The sequence below is a fragment of the Xiphophorus maculatus genome, chromosome 8 (genome assembly GCF_002775205.1).
Source record: "Xiphophorus maculatus strain JP 163 A chromosome 8, X_maculatus-5.0-male, whole genome shotgun sequence".
NCBI lineage: Eukaryota > Metazoa > Chordata > Actinopteri > Cyprinodontiformes > Poeciliidae > Xiphophorus > Xiphophorus maculatus.
This window is the reverse complement of record NC_036450.1, coordinates 4,891,548-4,910,666: the sequence shown is the minus strand read 5'-3', so window position 1 is coordinate 4,910,666 and position 19,119 is coordinate 4,891,548. Positions and strand designations below refer to the sequence as shown.

General features: G+C 38.0%; 2 protein-coding genes and 1 long non-coding RNA gene across 4 annotated transcripts in view; 2 read left to right on the top strand and 1 right to left on the bottom strand.

The window, feature by feature from the left end:
- LOC111609488 (NACHT, LRR and PYD domains-containing protein 3-like) overlaps nucleotides 1–599 on the top strand; it is a 28,654-nt gene extending 28,055 nt beyond the window's left edge. The window contains exon 12 of the mRNA XM_023338233.1: nucleotides 25–599. Coding sequence (XP_023194001.1) covers nucleotides 25–557 — 533 coding nt within the window. The 3' untranslated portion in view covers nucleotides 558–599. The remainder of the gene's footprint in view (nucleotides 1–24) is intronic.
- A 1,415-nt stretch (nucleotides 600–2,014) lies between these two features.
- On the top strand, nucleotides 2,015–3,419 carry LOC111609539. Its single transcript, XR_002753177.1, has 3 exons — nucleotides 2,015–2,203; nucleotides 2,283–2,362; nucleotides 2,922–3,419. It is a non-coding gene; the product is annotated as an uncharacterized LOC111609539 (long non-coding RNA).
- A 5,871-nt stretch (nucleotides 3,420–9,290) lies between these two features.
- The window catches only part of LOC102220117 (voltage-dependent N-type calcium channel subunit alpha-1B-like), a 127,966-nt gene continuing 118,137 nt past the window's right edge, over nucleotides 9,291–19,119 (bottom strand). For both annotated transcript variants that reach the window (XM_023338355.1, XM_023338356.1), the window contains 7 exons: nucleotides 18,922–19,088; nucleotides 18,552–18,702; nucleotides 18,379–18,489; nucleotides 15,736–15,774; nucleotides 12,653–12,905; nucleotides 11,060–11,283; nucleotides 9,291–10,226 (listed from right to left, as the gene is read on the bottom strand). In XM_023338355.1, coding sequence (XP_023194123.1) covers nucleotides 9,753–10,226; nucleotides 11,060–11,283; nucleotides 12,653–12,905; nucleotides 15,736–15,774; nucleotides 18,379–18,489; nucleotides 18,552–18,702; nucleotides 18,922–19,088 — 1,419 coding nt within the window. In that variant the 3' untranslated portion in view covers nucleotides 9,291–9,752. The remainder of the gene's footprint in view (nucleotides 10,227–11,059; nucleotides 11,284–12,652; nucleotides 12,906–15,735; nucleotides 15,775–18,378; nucleotides 18,490–18,551; nucleotides 18,703–18,921; nucleotides 19,089–19,119) is intronic.

Sequence of the window (19,119 nt, the reverse complement as noted above, 5' to 3'; positions counted from 1 at the left end):
GATTGTGTTTGTTCTCTCCATCAGATTCCTGTCAACTCACCATCGACACAAACACAGTGAGGAGAAAACTCAAACTGTCTGAAGACAACAGGAAGGTGACATTTGTGGAGGAGCTTCAGTCATATCCTGATCATCCAGACAGATTTGATTATTATCCTCAGCTGCTGTGTAGAACTGGTCTGACTGGTCGCTGTTACTGGGAGGTGGAGTGGAGAGGAGGAGTAGAGATATCAGTGAGTTACAGAAGAATCAGGAGGAAAGGAGACAGTATAGACTGTTGGTTTGGATGTAATGATCATTCCTGGAGGCTGAGATGCTCTGATGATGTTGGTTACTCTGTCTGGCACAATAACATAGTAACTAGTCTCTCCTCCTCCTCTGTCTCTAACAGAGTAGCAGTGTATGTGGACTGTCCTGCTGGCGTTCTGTCCTTCTACACAGTTTCCTCTGACTCACTGATCCTCCTCCACACCTTCAACACCACATTCACTGAACCTCTGATTCCTGGATTTACAGTCTGGTGGTCCAGTTCTGGTTCCTCAGTGTTTCTGTGCTGAGTTGAGTCTAAAGAGTCTAAAGATTTTCCTCCTGTCAGAGAAACTCTCTCACTGTTGAACAGATAGTTCAGTCTCTACAATCTATTTCTTGGTGAAACAATTCTGATTGAGTCCTTGGAAACTTTTTCTTCTTCCAGTCCTTTAAATATGGAAGCTGGGATTATTCCAGGATTATTCCAGGATCCTCATGTTTTTCTGTCTGTTTCCAGTCAAAGCTTCACACTGAATATCAAGATGTTGTTTCTCTTATTTTTTCCTTTCATTCATCAGATTTCATTGAAATGTTGATCAGTTTTTCTCAATCACTGATCATTTTCTGTTTCTATCGGCTCCTATTTTTCTCAACATGTCAGATTTGAATATTAAATCTTCCTTTTGTAAATTTGCTGCAGTTTTTCTTCATGTGTTTTAAATAAAAACATTTTTCTTCTGCATTTGGTTCATTTGCTGCTCATTCTGTTCTTTTCCTGCTCAAATTTAAATATTTGCATTAAAAAGATTTTTTCATCAACTCTGCCTTTCAGAAAGTCCTGATTTAAAGTAAAACATTCCCATCCCATGAAGGTCAGAGGTCAATGCTTTGAAGCCTAAAGTGGGAAAATCTTCATATTTTCTGTTTTATTCAGAACTTCTACCTGAAATTTTTGTCTCATCATTAATATTTGTAATTCTCCTTCCATTAAACTGTTGCTGCTCCAAACTGACCAGATCAAAATAATGTATCAGCAAATAAAATAAATGTTAACAAATTAGATTCATTGCATAAATCATTTATGTAAAGTAAGAAAAGTTTAGGACCCAGTTCTGACCCTTGTGGTTTTCCACAGGTAACTTCTAGTAAATCAGAATTCATATTATTTGTACATTTTGATGTCTTGAGTAACTTTTACCCAGGAATGTGAAAAGCCTCATGATTCAGAAATAAGAAAGAGAATTCCTCAAGAAGTCAAGGCAACCGCAGAGCTACAGGAAGAGGAGCCTAATATTGATCAGAGGTAGACCAGTCCCTCGGTGATCCAGAGGAAGACCAGTCCGAAGAGGTAAACATGAGAAGAACTGCTGTAAGAAGTCTGGTCAGGGAAGTTATCCAGCAGATTATTGACAAATCAGGAAAGAGACATTACCCTCTAATACAATATAATTCTATTTGTGATCGACTCTTTGAGAAACTCTGGGCGGAAACCGAAACCAGAGTTCTCAAAATGAGCCCAGAGACAATTATACTCCAGGGGAACACCATCTTCAAAGACCTGATGAAGGAGTGCAAGAAGGTAGAGAACATCCTCCTTCTCCTGGAGGCAGGAACCCCGATACTAGAGAGAAATGTCCTGGTAACAATGGCAAGCCGACTTCAGCCGCGCTGGAAGACCTTCAGTTCAATTAGAAAGGCTTTCAGGGAAGCGGTAAAAAACCTGCGAGAGAACCAACACAGGCTTTACATTTGTGTAACCCACGTGACCGCCACGCCCCAACCACCTTCCCTTTAAGCCGTCCCTTTAACAGCTGGGACCCTCATGTGTATTTCCGGGTTTCCACTGTGCTGCTGCTCACTGTTGGTTGTGGCGTTGGTTGTTAATAAAACAATCTCAAATCTCCAACTCGACTCATCGCTGAACGAATTCATCTCTAAAACTCAAGGATCTGCGGTGAGTTAAGTACCATCTGAACTTGACGTTGTATCAGCAATACTAGCGCCGCTAATATATCCGCTGCAATACTCACCAGGTTGGGCTTTGTTGATGCCTGGTCTACCTTCTGATGAGAACAAGTCACATCCACTTCCTCAGACAATCCGTTACTCGACGGTGAGTAAATATTCATCCATATATGATGGGGCGTTATTTCCGCTGTGCGCCGCCAGTTAGCATTAGCTACCAACTCGACAATCAGTTGCCACATCAGCTCAGTCCACTTACTAATAACTTACTTAATAAAAAGTCACACTGTTAAAGCCGAATTAAAGGCCACACCTTTAATATTTAAAGGCTTCTCTTTCAACTTTAGATTTGATTATTTTTCATGATTTCTTTGTTTATTGTTGTATTCCATGCTGGTGCATCAATGAAGTCTGGTACCTAATATGATTTTGTTTGTAGCTACTTTGATCAATCACATTCTTAAAGTTGATTGATTTGATTTATTATTAGCTGTTCGTAGCGACTGCTAATTACCTTGAGAAATTTTGAACTTGAATTATGAAGTGCACTTTTCTTTTTAAAAGGATTTTTTTTTTTTCTCTCATTTTTATAATATATGAAGTGGTTGTCAATACATAGCAGTATGTATTTGTTTTTTTTTTCCCATTTAGCTTATATAAATATAACATCTATATATGAATTTAATGTATGTTTTCTGGCCTTTTAGGTCAGGTTTTTTTTTCTCCCCCTTCATCGACCTGCTTGCTGAAGGAGGATGGCGAGCTACCCACACACCACCTGGTGGTAGGAAAAAGAAAGACACTCTCCACACAGGAAAACCAAACAACACTTTCCATACAGGAATCAAAATAAACTCTAAGGGAGTATCTAAAGGAAAAGAACAATTCTCCCGTTGCTCTTGGACTTTTGAACTACATTTGGTTTTGAAGTATTATTGATTATTTCTTTTTTTGGTTTGTTCTTTTTCCCCGTCCTTGTTTCTTTTGAACAATTTCTCTTTGTTTAGTTTTGCTGTTAGTATTATTATTATTATTATTATTATTATCATTATTATTTCCACTGCAATAAATGGCAATATAAACAAAGCTCTTTGCATCAGTTGCATCAATTATCCACCCAATCATGACTCCATGCCGTACCTATTTCTGATTTTATAGAGTGGTTAACACTAAGCCCTGCAGTCAGACCTGCGCATTTAAGAAGAGCGTTACATTTGGCTCTAAATGAGTTACAGCCAAATGTAAAGCCTGAAACTCAGGAAAAATTAGTATAGTTAGTTTATTTTATATTTACCATCGATTTTTCTGCTCTTTAAATTCTGCTGGAGTCCATAATGACGCTTTTATATGGCAGCATAGAGCCTATTGTGTTCATTTTTAGTAGTTTGATCATTTTATATTTGTTCATTTATTATTATTTTTTTACCCCTCCAGGGGGTCTTTTGTGGGCTCTAGTGTCCCTTAAATGATAGTGGGCTGACAGGAAACGGGGAAGGAGAGGGGGAAGACATGCGGCAAATGTCTTCGGGTCCGGGAGTCGAACCCGCGATGGCCGAGTCGAGGACTCAAGGCCTCCAAATACGGGTCGCGCTAACCACTACGCCACCACGGCACGCCCTACTTGTTCATTTTTAGTAGTTAGATCATTTTATACTTGTTCATTTTTAGTAGTTAGATCATTTTATACTTGTTCATTTTTAGTAGTTTGATCATTTTATACTTGTTCATTTTTAGTAGTTAGATCATTTTATACTTGTTCATTTTTAGTAGTTTGATCATTTTATACTTGTTCATTTTTAGTAGTTTGATCATTTTATACTTGTTCATTTTTAGTAGTTTGATCATTTTATACTTGTTCATTTTTAGTAGTTTGATCATTTTATACTTGTTCATATTTAGTAGTTAGAAACCCCGAGTAAAGAGTTTGTCTTATTTGACTAAAACATCTTCCTCAACATCTGTGCTGTGAATCCTGTAGGACTGGTTTTTATTTCTGGTCCTCCAGAATCACAATCCGGCAGCTTTCGTACAGCGTAGTTCAGTTTTTCATCTTCCTTTAACTTCAGATCGTCTTCTCTCCAGGGACTCATCCCAGATGTTTCTCCCAGTTCTGCACATTCTTCCCATCTCTTCTCCGTGCAGGAACACCGTAAACGTTTCCACCTGAGACTCTTTCCAGGTTCCAAGGTGAAGCCAAGGTCGACTGGAGTCATTTCCAGGTTTTTCATGGACATCATTCGCTCTTCTAGATGTTCCGTCCTCCATTGTTGCAGGAACTGAAGTTTGTTTCTAGTTTGTTAGATTTTTCATGTTGCTTTTTGCAAACTGTAAGCCTACTTCATGCTGTCAGACAAGTTCTGACCAAGAAATTCTTTAATTCTGGGATTATTTCTAGTAATCTAGCATTTATATTTTATTAGATATTCTGGAACATTTAGGTGTGACAAAAATCCAAAAACTAGAAGAAATCTAGGAGGAGTGAATACTTTTTCACTTCACTGTTTTCTGATGTATAAAAAAATCTCAGCTACTTCCATAAAAATTATTATTTTAGTTTAGTTTGACTTTTAGATCATTTTAGTTACTTTACATGGGACTATCCGTAAATTCTTCTGTGGAACGTTGCTCCAAATTATTAGCAGACAATTTTTGTCTTCACAAATATTTTTCATGAAAAATATCGATAAAATTGAGGTTTTGAGGCTGAAATACAAAGATGCTATTAGCAAATCCAGGAGTATCATTCATTTTCATTGGTTAGCTTCTATGCTAGCGCAAAGACAAAATATATATTTGACTTTCAAACTATTAAAATAGGCAGTTATAAGCATTGCTAATTTTTTTTATGAAAAAATCCAGATTTATTAACATTAATTACTGAGATCATTATAATGTACAGCTGTGGTTTTACTTCCACTAATAGTGGAGCTAATTTTTGTTTCACGCTTTTGCTACGTTTTTGAATGTTTAGCACACTTAGTTTTCCCTAAATTAAATATTCTGGATAAACTCTATAGCGCGAATTTACTTGACTGTTTTGTAAACGTCTAGCTGAATAAAATTTGACATTTGTGTTAAAATTTCGGCTCTGAACGGTTGAGAATTTTTCAAGTAGCTAAGCGTTTATATTCATGCTCTTATTTTGAAAGGGTGAAACTGTTTACGCAGTACTTCCGTTTCCGTTCCTCACTTTTTCTCTTGATTTCAAACATAAAACGTACATGAACAAAATAAAACACAAGAAAAATATACACAATATCTAATGACATATGAATATGTAAATTATATCGAAATTAAATTGGTTTTGTAGTTTTTTACAGAGACGACATAATATGATGTTAGCATGTTAGCATCGTGCTTTAGCTAGCTCACTATAAAGCAACAAATTGCCCTTTTTCAGTCAAAATCATCAATAAATTCATGCTTATTTTTCATTTTTTCGATATTTATTGACAAAAGCAAACATATAACATACAGCAAGCCTTACCTTTCTCTTTTAAATCATGTTGACCCAGTCAGGACTGAGGCCTTATCGAGTCTTTTTCACTGTTTTTCTGAAAAATGTGGCTCTAAATCACATTTTAAAAAACGAATCTGCAGCCACAGTTTTTATGTATGGGTTGTTTGTTTTGGAGCAGGCGTCGCGCACAGAAAAACAAAAATAAAACCCGGTGCTTCACACTTTTTGCCTCAGCTGTACATCTATTAATACAGATTTGATTTAAAACTCTTCACACACAAACGTAAAATCCGCTCGCAGTCGCACTAAAGCCTGAACTGGGGACTGCAGCGGGTAAAGCTACGGGCAGATGAAGTGTCGTCTTGTTGCATAGCCCTACTTTTTAATATATATGTATATTTTTCAGAGAACAGTCATCTGCAACAACACAACTCTTTATTGAACCTGTGAGTTTACATTTAGGTCAGTTTTCCAACAAACCGTCACACAGTAGTCCTTTAGATTCAAAACGAGGAGGAGGAAAGCCCAAAAAATCTGAGTTTTTATGGCAGAGACGATAAATATAACATGCTGGAGGAGGCAGGTGGTTCTGAAATATTTTCTTTATATAGATTTTTTTTAAAATGGCACTTTTCCTCAATTGAGAAACCGATTTCTGTGGCTGACTGGCAGTATATATATGAGAATAAAGGCAAATACTTACCACAAACCCTTCAGTACAAACACTACCCTTATCATGCACTACATTACTTACTCTGAATTAATTGTACTAATTAGAATACACCCACCAGAAGAATTGTACAAAAAAAAGTATATTTCTGCATTTAAATCAGGATGTTCGTGTATATTTTTTTCTTCCCAGCCACGGTCATTCTGCGCTCTCGGTTTAAGTCCATCTGAACCGGAGCAAAGATGAAACTTTAACAATTTTGTGGTAAACGAGGCACTTGGTATTTGGCCACTTAACAAAGAGTTCCTCTGGTTCTGTGTGCACCGAAACCTTTTTACATCCTGTACAGATTACAAAAACGTGACAGTGAAAAAGCGGCAGAAAATGTGGAATCTCAAACAAACAAAACATGTATATTAGTGATTAATTGTTAATTTATTAGATTAAAATTAGTTCCAATCGATTAGCTAATAATCTCCATTTAGACTTTTAGTGTTGCAGTTTGGCCGCCATCCAGCAGAGGGCGCCATCCATAACCGCAGCTGTTGATACAGGATTAAAGATGGCGGAGCTCTGAAATGAAACGGTCCACACGGACAGTTACGGGAGGCAAAATGCACCTTATGCGACCCCCATTTTTAAATATAAAACCTCTAAAAGCTTCTAAAGTTAATTTAACCGAGCATCAATTTCTCAACCAAAATTACTGACATGTCACGATGACGGGGGATAACAGAGGAAAAACGCAGAAAAGAAAATAAACTAAAATAAAAACACATAAAAACAGTACATCTTGAGGGCTGTCTTAGAACAATAACGTGAAAAAAAATCAGTCTATTTAGTCACAACTAACGTAAAAATGTTAAATATAACAAATTTAGCCCTTCATGTTCTAGAAAGATGGTCGGTTCTCTTGATACAAGAGAAACTGGGATCTTTAAGAAAATGGCCACTTATAAATTAATTGTTAGTCGATCGTTAAGAGCATTTTACTACATATTAGCTGAATAACTGATAACTTGCATCCTTGGTGTCAAATATGCTAACTATGCTATCACTGTGTCAATGATAGCCTGTGATTCATGTTTCTACTTTACCTGCGAGGGGAGAACTTACCCTGGAAAATGAACCAACCGTGTTCTGCTGATCTCAGAGAAATGGAGCTAAAAGTTGCAGCAAGTAGAAACAAAATGGACAATTTGCAAGGATGTGTTCACACCACGACCAGCAGGAAGCGGACTACAGCGCAGGGCATTCTGGGTAAATACAACCAAAACAAACGCGCTAGCGGCAGAAATGTCTTTTTACAAAAGAGAAATCCTACAACTGCTAAAATCTGACACCACTCCGTTTTCAGTTACATCTTGTGAAACAGGAAGTTGCGTTCACTGTCTTCTTTTAGCGTCGTTTTCCTCAGTGGTTCTTGGTGCAGCGCCCCCAGAAGGTCAGGAGGGGAAAAGCTGTTTCAATTATTTTGGTTCGTTTGACCAAAACGAACCAAATTTCTCTGTGCAGTGAGAAAGCGAACCGCTCCAACTGAATATGACACAAATGTTGCCATTTTGGTCCCCAGTTGAACCTGAGACATGTGGAGGTATTTGTTTTACAAATGTAAATTAAAGGGCAATTAATTCATTTTTTCCCAAAACAATTTAATCGTTTTAGATTTTTTCCCCCATACTTGATCTGGAAATAAAGCAGAAAAAAATGCAATGAAATAGTTTGTTTTAAAAAGTCTGAATGTTCATCTGCTAAAATAAAACAGCTTTTTGTGATTTTCTCTGCTTTAAAGTGAAATAAAAAGTAGAGATTCCACATTTTTGCTTCTATTGGTTGTTCTCCCTTTCTACTCATGATCTCTAGATATTTAACAGATGTTCTCTAAGAATCTTAATACCTGAATGAAAACATTTGAACCTTTTTTTGGCAAAATTACACCAAAGTAGCAGCTAAACAAACATAAATAAACTCAGAAATGTTGTTCTGATTGTGACAAAACAAACAAAAGAGCCATAAATATAAAGCAGCCATGATAAGGTCAGGAATGAGGCATTCTGATTGGTCTGAAACAGTTTACAGCTTCACTCTCAACATTTTGGCTTAAATCGTCTGAATTTACCAGCCAAGGCAGAAGGTTAAGGGTTTTCACATGTGCTATAATCTCAGTGCAAGTAAATGGGATAGAAAAAGTTGTTGTTGTTTTTTCCTGTAAAGAGGTTGTAATATTAGAGATTAACACAAAAAGCTGGAAAACTGCAAAAACACAAAATCTTACCAAGCATTTTTGATCTAATTTTTAGTACAAATATTTTAGTGCACCTGAAATAAGACAAAAGTAACATACAAGTAACTTTTCAGCAAAAAATAGGAACTTGTTTTAAGTCAGTGATTCCTTAAAGGTGACCTGTTTACAGGTTAGAGTACGACTATTTGCAAAACAAAACATGTTCATTACATTTTTTACACAAAATCATCCTTAGATAATCAGATTTCAGCTGCTTTAGGGTCTCTGTCACTTTAAATCCAAATAAGGTGCTGCTGGCCACGCCCCTTAAATCAATGTTTACACTTGTATGTAAAAATGGCTGCCAGCCGATGGACAATTATACAACCATATACCTTTGAAAAGCATTAGCAGAGCCTCTTGAAATTACAACAAGAGTGCTGCAAGTGGTTTCTGCACTCTTTCCACTTGTCTTTTCCAGCAGCCATTGTACAGTGCATACAGTGGTAAAACCATCTGACCAAACATACTGGAGCTCAGCTTATGTTGCTAGGTAACCGGCAGAACTCTGCTGGGGTTGCTAGGTAACCGGCGGAACTCTGCTGGGGTTGCTAGGTAACCGGCGCAGTGCCTGCTGATTTGTGATGTTACATTCTTGAGGTTTTTGAAACATCTCGTTTTCCAGAGGAAAAAAAACATGAACTTTATGTCAAAAACGGGCTGGGTGTTTTTTTTAAAGAGCTTGTTTTGCTTTTAGAAGCAGCAGAAACCCAAATGGAAATGTAAAAATGTGTAAAGTGTGAATTTCGCATAATATGTCCCCTTTAATATTGATTGAAAAAAGTATTATTTGGAAGATTATGACATTTTTCCCATTCTATAAAATAATCAGACAGTGGAGTCAGTACTTTGTCCATATTAAGGGATTTTTTACCTAAAACAAGCTCTTATATCTTGCTCAAAAGTTACTTGTCAGTTAGTTTTGTCTTATTTCAAGTGTACTAAGATATTTCCAGTAGAAACTGGACCAAAAATACTCAACAGTATTTGGTGTTTTGGCAGTGAATGATCAGTGAACTCCTTCAGCAGCACAGTCCCAGTCGACCGGGCTCCAGCCAGCCGACCTCGGCGCTCAGCAGCACGTTTTTAGCGTTTCAGTTTCAGCCGTGAAGCTTAGCGCCCAGCTAGCACCAGTCCTCCTCCTCCCGCTCCCTGAGACCCGCCGCTCCCCTGCTGCTGCCCGGCGCAGACCCCAGGGTGAAGTGGTAGCCGTTCGGTACTCCCGCTGCCCGCCCCTGCGCGGCGGCGGTGGGTGGCGCAGTGGCGCTTCTGGAGGAGTGTCCCCCCCCATGGCTGCTCACAGCGTCCTGGAAGTCCTCGCCCTCCTCCGGCAGGGACGAGTCCAGCTGCTGCCGGCTCGGGTTAGAGTCCGGACCAACCGGGGCTTTGGGCTCCTCGTGAGCCGCTAGCAGGCGGTCGTGCTCCGATGCGCCGCGGACGAAGCGAGACCCGGGCGTGGAGGCGCTGGGCGTAGCAGCTGAGGAGGTGGGGGTCTTGTAGGCCACAGCGGGCCGAGGCGTGAGCGGCGTCTGGGGGAGCTGGCGGCGCCCACGGGCCTGAGCGCTGGTACCAGATGGCGGCTTTGTCACAGTGCTTCCCTGTTGGGAAAAACAACCACAATGTCACTTTAAAGCAGGCCTGGGCAATAATCAATAAGAATATAAATCGCAAAAGACACGTGATCAATATCAATAAATAATACGTCCAAACCGCACGGCATTCTGGGAGATGTAGTGAGAGCAAAGGCTTTAGCTAGCTAAGCTAGGCTGGTGGAATCAACTGACTCACTCACTCTTTGGTTGCCTAGCAACAACATGCTGGGTAAGAAGCAGTTTCAAGATCCCCCGATCCTGAAGTTGCACCATTACATAATGACAGTTGATCAACCAATCACTGCTGATCATTGACGTCATGTTTGACTGATTCCAGAAATTTCTAATTAAAGGAGTAAAATGAGTGTTAAAACAATAATAATAATAACAATAACAGTCAAAGGGCAAAAACAAAACAAGCTGTAAAGGATAAAACTAATGAAATGAATAAATAAAAGAGATTAAAACCAATATCTATGAAATGATTGAAACAACAGCTGTGCTAAAAGAAATGTCTTTTTAAATCAGTCAGTGGATTGTGGTGTCATGGAGGACATTCTTAGATGTTGGATGTAAAAGTTTAGAGTTTTTCTGCTGCATAAATAAATCTGTTTTGTAAGAATTTTCATCTGAACATGAACTAAAAAGTCATCCAATTTTTTTAAAAAAAGGACTAAATTCTAACCACTCAAATTTCTCCAACCTTAAGAGTTCAGAACAACTCGCCCAACTGGCACCACTGCCGTTCTGTTTTCAGTGCCGTTCTGCGCCAAAGCTACAGCGCCACCGCCTGGCCCGGCAGACCTACTACACCATCGTTTACTAAAACATACCCTCACCTGTTTGATGAGGCCAGAGTCCTGGCTCTCTCCCGGAGACGTGGACCGGCTCGGACCGGCCGACCGGGCCTGACCCGGCTCCCTGCTGCCGTAGCGCTCGCAGGAGTAGTAGCGCTGCTTCTCCCCGGCGGAGGAGTGGTGCCTCCTCTCATGGGGGCGGCTGCGGTCCCGCTCCCTCGCTCGCTCTCTGGACAAACCGTCGGCTGTTGGGTCTTCAAACGAACCTACAGGACGGCAACGTTCAACGTCTTACGAAACATTTAAACATTCATACGTCTGTTAGCTTCACGTTTCTGGAGCTGTGATTTCTAATGACTTATCACATGATCAAACTTAATCACAAGGGATTTTAATTGCAACATTAGCAGGATATTGACAAAGTTATGCACATATTTGTAATGGAACCGCAGTGAATTAAACATAAACAGAAGTAATTTCATCACAATCAAACTTTCTTCTCTTTCTTTCTGCTGATGGTTTTGGTTCTCACCAGGACGTTTCTGACCTCCGTCTACTCTGGCCTTTTATCTCAGCTGTAAACCCGGCAGCAACTCTTTACTGGTCAGAAACCAGTTAGTATAACTTTAGCAGATCACCAGTAACAGAAACCAACTTCTGTGACCAAAACCTGCAGCTAAAACCAGAAAGAACCTTGAGAGGAAAACATTTCTGCAGTTTGTGGCGCCTCAACGCTGAAAAAACGCTGAATATTACCAAGTGTCTTTGGTCTGGTTTAAATATCTTAGTTCACTTGAAATAAGATAAAACTAAGTTACACTTTCAACAAGATATAGCAGCTTGTTTTAAGTTAATTATTCATTAATATTGATTAAAACTACTAGTTCTATTGGCAGATTGTTTTAAGGGAAAATGTCTTAATATAAGTGAAGTAATCTGCCAGTGGAAATAGAAAGAGTTAAATTATGACTTAGTTTGTCTTATTTTAAGTGTAATAAGATATTTACAGTAGAAACTAGACAAAAATTACTTGGTAATGAAGTAAATTTTAGTGTTTTATTATTTTTCTACACCTAATTTTCCCAAATTATTTTGCAACAAATCACATTGTAAAAAGACTCTTTTTAAAATATACTTTATAAACATGTACTTAATAAATATATGTCCAAGGAGGAGAAACACATTTTTTACAATTTTACTGTTTACCCATAAAAAGCCACTAAATCTTACCAGGTATTGTTTTTTAGTTTCTACTGCAAACATCTCAGTTCACTTGAAAACAGACAAAACAAACTTTTCAGCAAGAAATAGGAGTTTGTTTTAAGCCAATAATTTCTTAATATTGATGAAAAAGTTCTAGTTCTATTGGTAGATTATTTTACTAACATGGTAACAATGTCTTACTATAAGTTAATTATTCCCCCAATGGAAATAGTAATTTTTCATCAATATTAAGAAACTACTGACTGAAAACCAGCTCCTATATCTTGTTGAAAAGTTACTTGGAAGTTATTTTTGTCCTACTTCAAGTAAACTAAGATATCTGCAGTAGAAACTGGACCAGAATTGTTTGGTAAAGATGTAAATTTTGGTGTTTAATTTTTTCTACGTCTGGTTTTCTGCCGGTCGGCTCACCGACTGTGCCGGACGGCGGCGCCGAGGACGTTTTATCCAGAGACTTCTGCCTCCTGTCTCTGTCCTTGTCTCTGCGCCGGTGGCAGCGGTGATGGTGGTGATGGTGGTGGGTCCGGTCCGGGTCCGGGTCCGGTCCCGGTTCGGCATAGAACCGGCTCTGGTCGACCCGCTCCAGGTCGTACTCCCTCAACCCGACCTGCTGGGGCGTCAGCGACGACGCCGAGCGTTTTATTGGGCTGAGGTCAACGATCGGCTGGAAGGAGGGAAGAGGAAAAGGTCAAAGGTCAAGCGGACTGCTGGGGAGTGGATTGATGAAATATTCACAACATGAAACTAGAGAGCAGCAACTTTACGTCTAAACATCAAACCCGAATGAAGAATGAACTGATTACCAGTTATTGACGGAGGAGCAGAACTGTTAGCCTTTAGCTTGTTAGCATCTCATGTTTTATTTAAAGGAAAACTAAGAATATTCAGCAGAAACTAATTTTTTTTCTCATTAGCTGTGTTTCCATTACAAAGGTGTTTAATATTCCACTACTGTTAATAATAATAAATAAAAAACGTCAATAAAATCATGTGTGAATAAGTTTGTTCACAAAATAAGTCAATAAAAAACAAACATCATCCTCCAACTACTTCCTGTTTTCTTCTTTGTCGTTTCCAGCAGTAGTAACATCCTGTTGTTGATCATGTGACTTGTGTGATGAGAGAAAAGTGTTTTTATTGAAGTTTTGATCATTTTAATACGGCCAAAAAACTCGCCTCATCTCATCACCAAATCGTTTTATGAAAAAAACAAGTTATTTCAAAACTCGCGTCTCTTAAGCAAATTTATTTCCGTAATTCTGATTTGCACAATTATATAATCAATAGAAATGAAGCTGCTGTTTGAAGTTAAATCAGACTAAACTTTTCTTGTTTTTTCTAAAAATTACCAAAAATTATTTTTATTTGCCAAAATACATCCAGAGATGAAACAGATTTAAATGAGCTCTGAAAACTTGTCAGTTAGTTTTCTTTTATTTCAAGTCTATTTGCACGAGAAACTAGATAAAATACTTGGTAAGATTTTGTGTTTTTACAGTGTAGCTTCTATGCTAATGCTAAGATTAGTTTCCACTCTGCATACTTAAACATTTTAAGGTATATTTTGTTTTTTAACTGGTAAAATAGGCAGTTAGTGGCATTTTTAGAGGGACACCTTTATATCTTTAACATTAAAATATATGTAATAGATGATATTAAGATATTCACTTTTCTCCTTAAAACCCACAGTTAATTTAATTTCCCTTTTATTTTATGACATAGTGCTGCTCACCCTGTCTGGTTCTTACCTTGTTGGTTGCAGCAATCAGTCTGGTGAGACGAGGAACTGAACCAGCAACCAAAACTCACCTTCCCACTGAATGTATCAGCGATTTAAACCAAAATGAACCATTTTAGAGACTTAAAATGTTAAATTATGAGTCTGATTAGATACATTTTGCAGTGAATTGGTGGAGCGGTGGTTCTTGTTCCTCGCTCACAGTTTGAGACGTCGCTGCTGTCAGAATCCAAAGGCGACATCATGTTAAGAAAACAATCTTAACAGTCATTTTACTCAGTAAGCAGCCTTAAAATCTCATTATTTTAACAGGAATAAACAGAATTTTCCCTAAATCTGTTCCCATTGCAAAAATTGACAGAATTAAAAGTTTTCACATTTTAATTTAAAGCCTGAAAAACTCCTAGAATCAGATTACACTGCAAAAATGCAAATTTTGACCCAACATTTTTTTCTAGTTTATAGTGAAAATATCTGATCAGACTTGAAATAAGAAAAACTAACTCACAGTAACTTTTCAGCAGGAAATATGAGTTTATTTTAAAACAATAAATCCTTAATATTGCTGAAAATGTAGCAGATTATTTCACATATAACAAGGGAAAATGTCAAGTTATCACTGAAATAATCTGCTACTTTTTCATACATTTTAAGGAATTATTGTCTTAAAACTCATATTTCTTGCTGAAAAGTTACTGTAAGTTAGTTTTAAATTATTTCAAGTCTGATCAGATATTTGCACTAAAAACTATGAAAAAACTTTTTGAAGCGTAAGTGCTTGTTTCAAATAAACATTTCTTGAAAAATTGATAAAAGTTGGGATGATTTCACTTAAAACATTTTCCATGTCATAAGTGAAATAAATTGCCAGTACTTTTTTAAATTAAATAATTATTTTCTTAAAACAAACTCCTGTATTTCACTGAAAAGTTATTTTCAAATTAGTTTCAATTAAAGTGTTAAACTATTTACCCTAAAAACTAGACAAAACAAAATTGGTAAAATTTTGTGTTTTTGCAGTGAAGTCCCCAAAAACACATAAGCTGCACTGCAAAAACACAAAAATTCAAAGTATTTCTATGAAATAACCTAGTACATTTTAAATAAGGAGAAACTAATTTAGAGGTAACTTTTAAACAAAATATTGGAGCTTTTTGTAAGTAAATTATTCCTTAAAATCTTTGAAAAATCACTTGCAGATTATTTCACTTGTAACGTGAAAAACCTCCCAGTGAAATAAGTAATTTTTATGAATATTCAAGAATTATTGACTTAAATCAAGCTCTTACACTGCAAAAACTACATTTTCCCCACATAATTAGTGAAATAATGTAAAAAACTAGACAAAATACTTGGTAAAATTTTGTGTTTTTGCAGCTTATTGTCTCCATTTAACGAGCCAAATAAGATTTTAAGACTGAAATCGGTACAAATGAGAAAACTGAAGAGGTTTTAAGTGAGAAATCTTTGAAACAGAAGAGCAGCAGAACCGTCTCTACCAAACGACACAAACACTCACAACCACAGTGTGTAGCACCGTACTGCTGAAAGCAGGAGACGAACCTGAGGACACATACAGATACCTTTCCAAGGATGTATGGCTTCAATGTGGATGTAAATCGATTTTTTAAAAATGAGATTATATGGAATGGGTGGTGCGTTGTGGAGGGCATCAACTCTGCCATGTGATGGAGGCAAAAACACAAAGAGAGAGAAGAGGGGAGGACAGAGAGGTGGCGCAACAGGTGGTACATACTGCCAGGTGGGTCCCGGGGGCGTGGCGAGGGTGGCTCCGCTAAGGACAGCACGCACAAGAGGAGGTGGGCAAAACATTAGCAGTGAGCATCAACACGGGAAAAAACAGGAAGACAGGAAGAGAAGAAGAAGAAGAATGAGGCTGTTTCTGTAGTTTCCTGCTGTCCACAGAATCCAACGGTACAATTAGCTTCTAATGTCAGCTTTTTTCTAAAATATAAATGTTAAACTGGAGTTTTAGACACATTTAACTATAAATGCTGCTTTTAAGTTGCATTTTTTACATTAAATAACATAATTATGCTGCCTTGAACAAGTTAGAATAGGTCTATAGTCTATTAAAAACATGTTCATTACATTTTTTCACAAAATCATTTTCAGTTAATGAGATTTTTGTCTGCTCACTTCTGCTTGTTTTTAATTTTGTATTATTATTTTAGGGTTCTGTCACTTTAAACCTAAATAAACTGCAACGTTTACACTAGTTGCTAGGTAACGGGCAGAGTTCCGCTGGGGTTGCTAGGTAACGGAGTAACTCATTGTTAGAAAATGGCTGGGTGTTTGCGATTTTTAAACACTTGTACTATTTTTAGGAGAAGTATACTTTTAAAATGGAAGTATAAAAATGTTAAAAATGACAAATTTTGAATAGTCTGTTTTTTTTAAACCACTTTAAAAAAAACATTTTTGGGTTTTTTGGTGGAAATTTACTCCTCTTCCTGTCTATCTACATTAGCCGTAAATCGCCGTTATAATGTTCTGTACTGTCCAGTTTGTTAGTTTGTTTTTGTTTGTTTCTTGTTTAAAATAAAGTTACTAAGGAAAAATAAAGAAAGGACATGTAGAGAGGAAATGGAACTGCTCCGTGTTCATCCACTTCAAAATAAGAGCATGAACATAAAACACCTAACTATGTAAAGAATCTCTAACAGTCAATAATAAAAACTTTAACTGAAAATGTAAATTGGGGGTTTAGAAGTTATCTAAAAAATTAATTTAGGGGGAAACTAAGTGCGATAAGCTAACAAAAATGCTAAAAGCTAACTTAAAATTAGCTATATTAGTAGCAGAAGAGTAGATTTGCATCAAGTTCTCCTAAAAAAGTAGCTTAAGGTACTTTTACAATAGAATTACCTACAACTACTGACTATAGATTAGCAACAGACTTTTTGGATGTTTATTTGTAAAATAATGTTGAGCTTCTATTTTTTACTTTGTCTCACATAAACAAAACCAACATGTTGAACCTGTGGTTATTAAGTGACAAACTGAATAATTAGAAAGACATGAATTCTTTAAGGAGCTTAAAAATGCAACGTAAACAGTGGGAAAGCACGTGTTCAAGAATCATGGAGGGAAAAACGGTGACAGACAGAAACCAGACAGTGAGACAGTAAAGCTGAACAGACGGGTGGAAAAATCCAGAAACAGAGAAACAAATCCTCTAAACGTGGCGTCAACACAGCAGATTTCACAGAACGAAATTAATACACATTAAAAACGGTTTAAAGTTTATGAGAGTTACATCACTGGACATGCAGAGATGGTTTATTCAAGCCTTCGGCTTTGAAAGGAAAAAATACAAATTAAAAAGCACAGTCAACACCAATAAAATCTAAACATTTTATAATAATTCAACATATTTTCTGTTAAAAACTTTGATGAATTCATTTATATAAATACAGAACTTCTTACAAGAAAATAATGTGAATAAAAGAAGAGTTGGTTTGTTTAGAAAGTCCGGATTGTTTGGGTTCAGTGTGAATGCCAAGTGGACCGGAGACTGATCCAAAACCAGGAAGTGGACTACAACGCAGGGCATTCTGGGTAAATACAAAAACACACAAGTCTAGCGCTACAGGGAGAAATGACTCGTGGTCTTTTACCAATGACGAAAAAACAATAAAATACTTATGATAAAAATGTCTTGTTATAAAGTGGAACTAGTAGTTTTTCATCAATATTAAAGGGGCTTTATTATGTATTGCCATTTTATAAGATAATCAAGTAGCTTTGTTAACTTCATATGCTATATATGTATCGTATGACTTAAAATAAATTTGACTTCATAATTTAACGCCTTGAAGTTAGGCTTCTGTCTCTTTAAAATTCCTGCTCTTTCTGAAACAACATGGCTGTTCTATTAACCCTTTAACAACGTTTTTACCAGCATTGCACTGAGAAGTGGCTCACAGATTGAGCTCAGCAGATGTTCAGCTCCAGATGTTTGCTTATTACTGCCAGCCAGTCTGAAGGAGCTGAGAGGGGGAGGAGCTTTGTGCTCGAAGGCGGAGCTAGGTCCATCCACGTGTTCTGCACAGCTGAATGGTTGCCATGGAGATTAAAGTATTTCTCAAACGCATGAAAGAATCAACACTCCACGTTTGTTTTTGACGCGGGAATAACATTAAAACATGACATAAAGCTCAAGTCTATTTTACATAACACTGCCCCTTTAGGGAATTATTCACTTAAAAGAAGTTCCTGTATCACGCTGCAAAACTACTTTTAAGTTGGTACAATTGAATTAAACAAAACTAAGATATTGCACTATAAACTAGCGCAACAACCTCTGGTGTTTCCACCAGGGAATCTTCAGGTCGGCCATTTTGAAAGCCTTCGAGTAGAGGAAGACGATGCTTACGTGGTATTCTGCGTTTAGGCGTGGCAGCGATGCGGCTCTGGCGTGGCCCTCCAGGCCGGGCCGGCCCTCTGAGTCGGACATGTTCTCCGGCTTCGGGTCGGCCTGCCGCTCCTGAAACGAAACGCCGTCAGCGGGAGTTTGGAGGAATCAGAAACAGGAAGTACATTTTCTACCTGAGCTCTGCTGCAGAAGTGGACGTCCTCTGACTGGCCTCTCTGCAGCCGCCGGCGCGGCTTCAGCCTCGCAGTCACTGGGGAGAAATCTCCAGACTGGGAATGTTTAATGGAAGTCCTCTGGTTCAGACTGGGAGGGGAAACAGAGACACTGCAAAACATTATGACCAGATAAAACCAAGGAAACTAACACTGATAGAACCAGGGATGGATGGTTGGATGAAGGGATGGATGGTTGGACAGTTAGATGGTTGATTGGTCGGTTGGATGGATGACCGAATGGATGGATGTTAGTTGGTTGGATGGATGTTAGATGGTTGGTTGGATGACCAGATGGATAAACAGATGAACAGTCCGTTGGGTGTCTTACATGGCATCCATGTTGGCGTCCACATTGGTGGTGGTGCTGCTGGTGAAAGTGGGCGGGGCTTGTGTTTTGGGTTCCGGTTCTGGTGGCAGAGCCGGTTTGATCGGCGGCGCCGGCTCGTGTAGATGAGTGAAGGGCAGAACTGGGCGGAACAGAGCGCCCAGCTTACTCTGCAAAGAGACCAGAACCAAAACAAACATT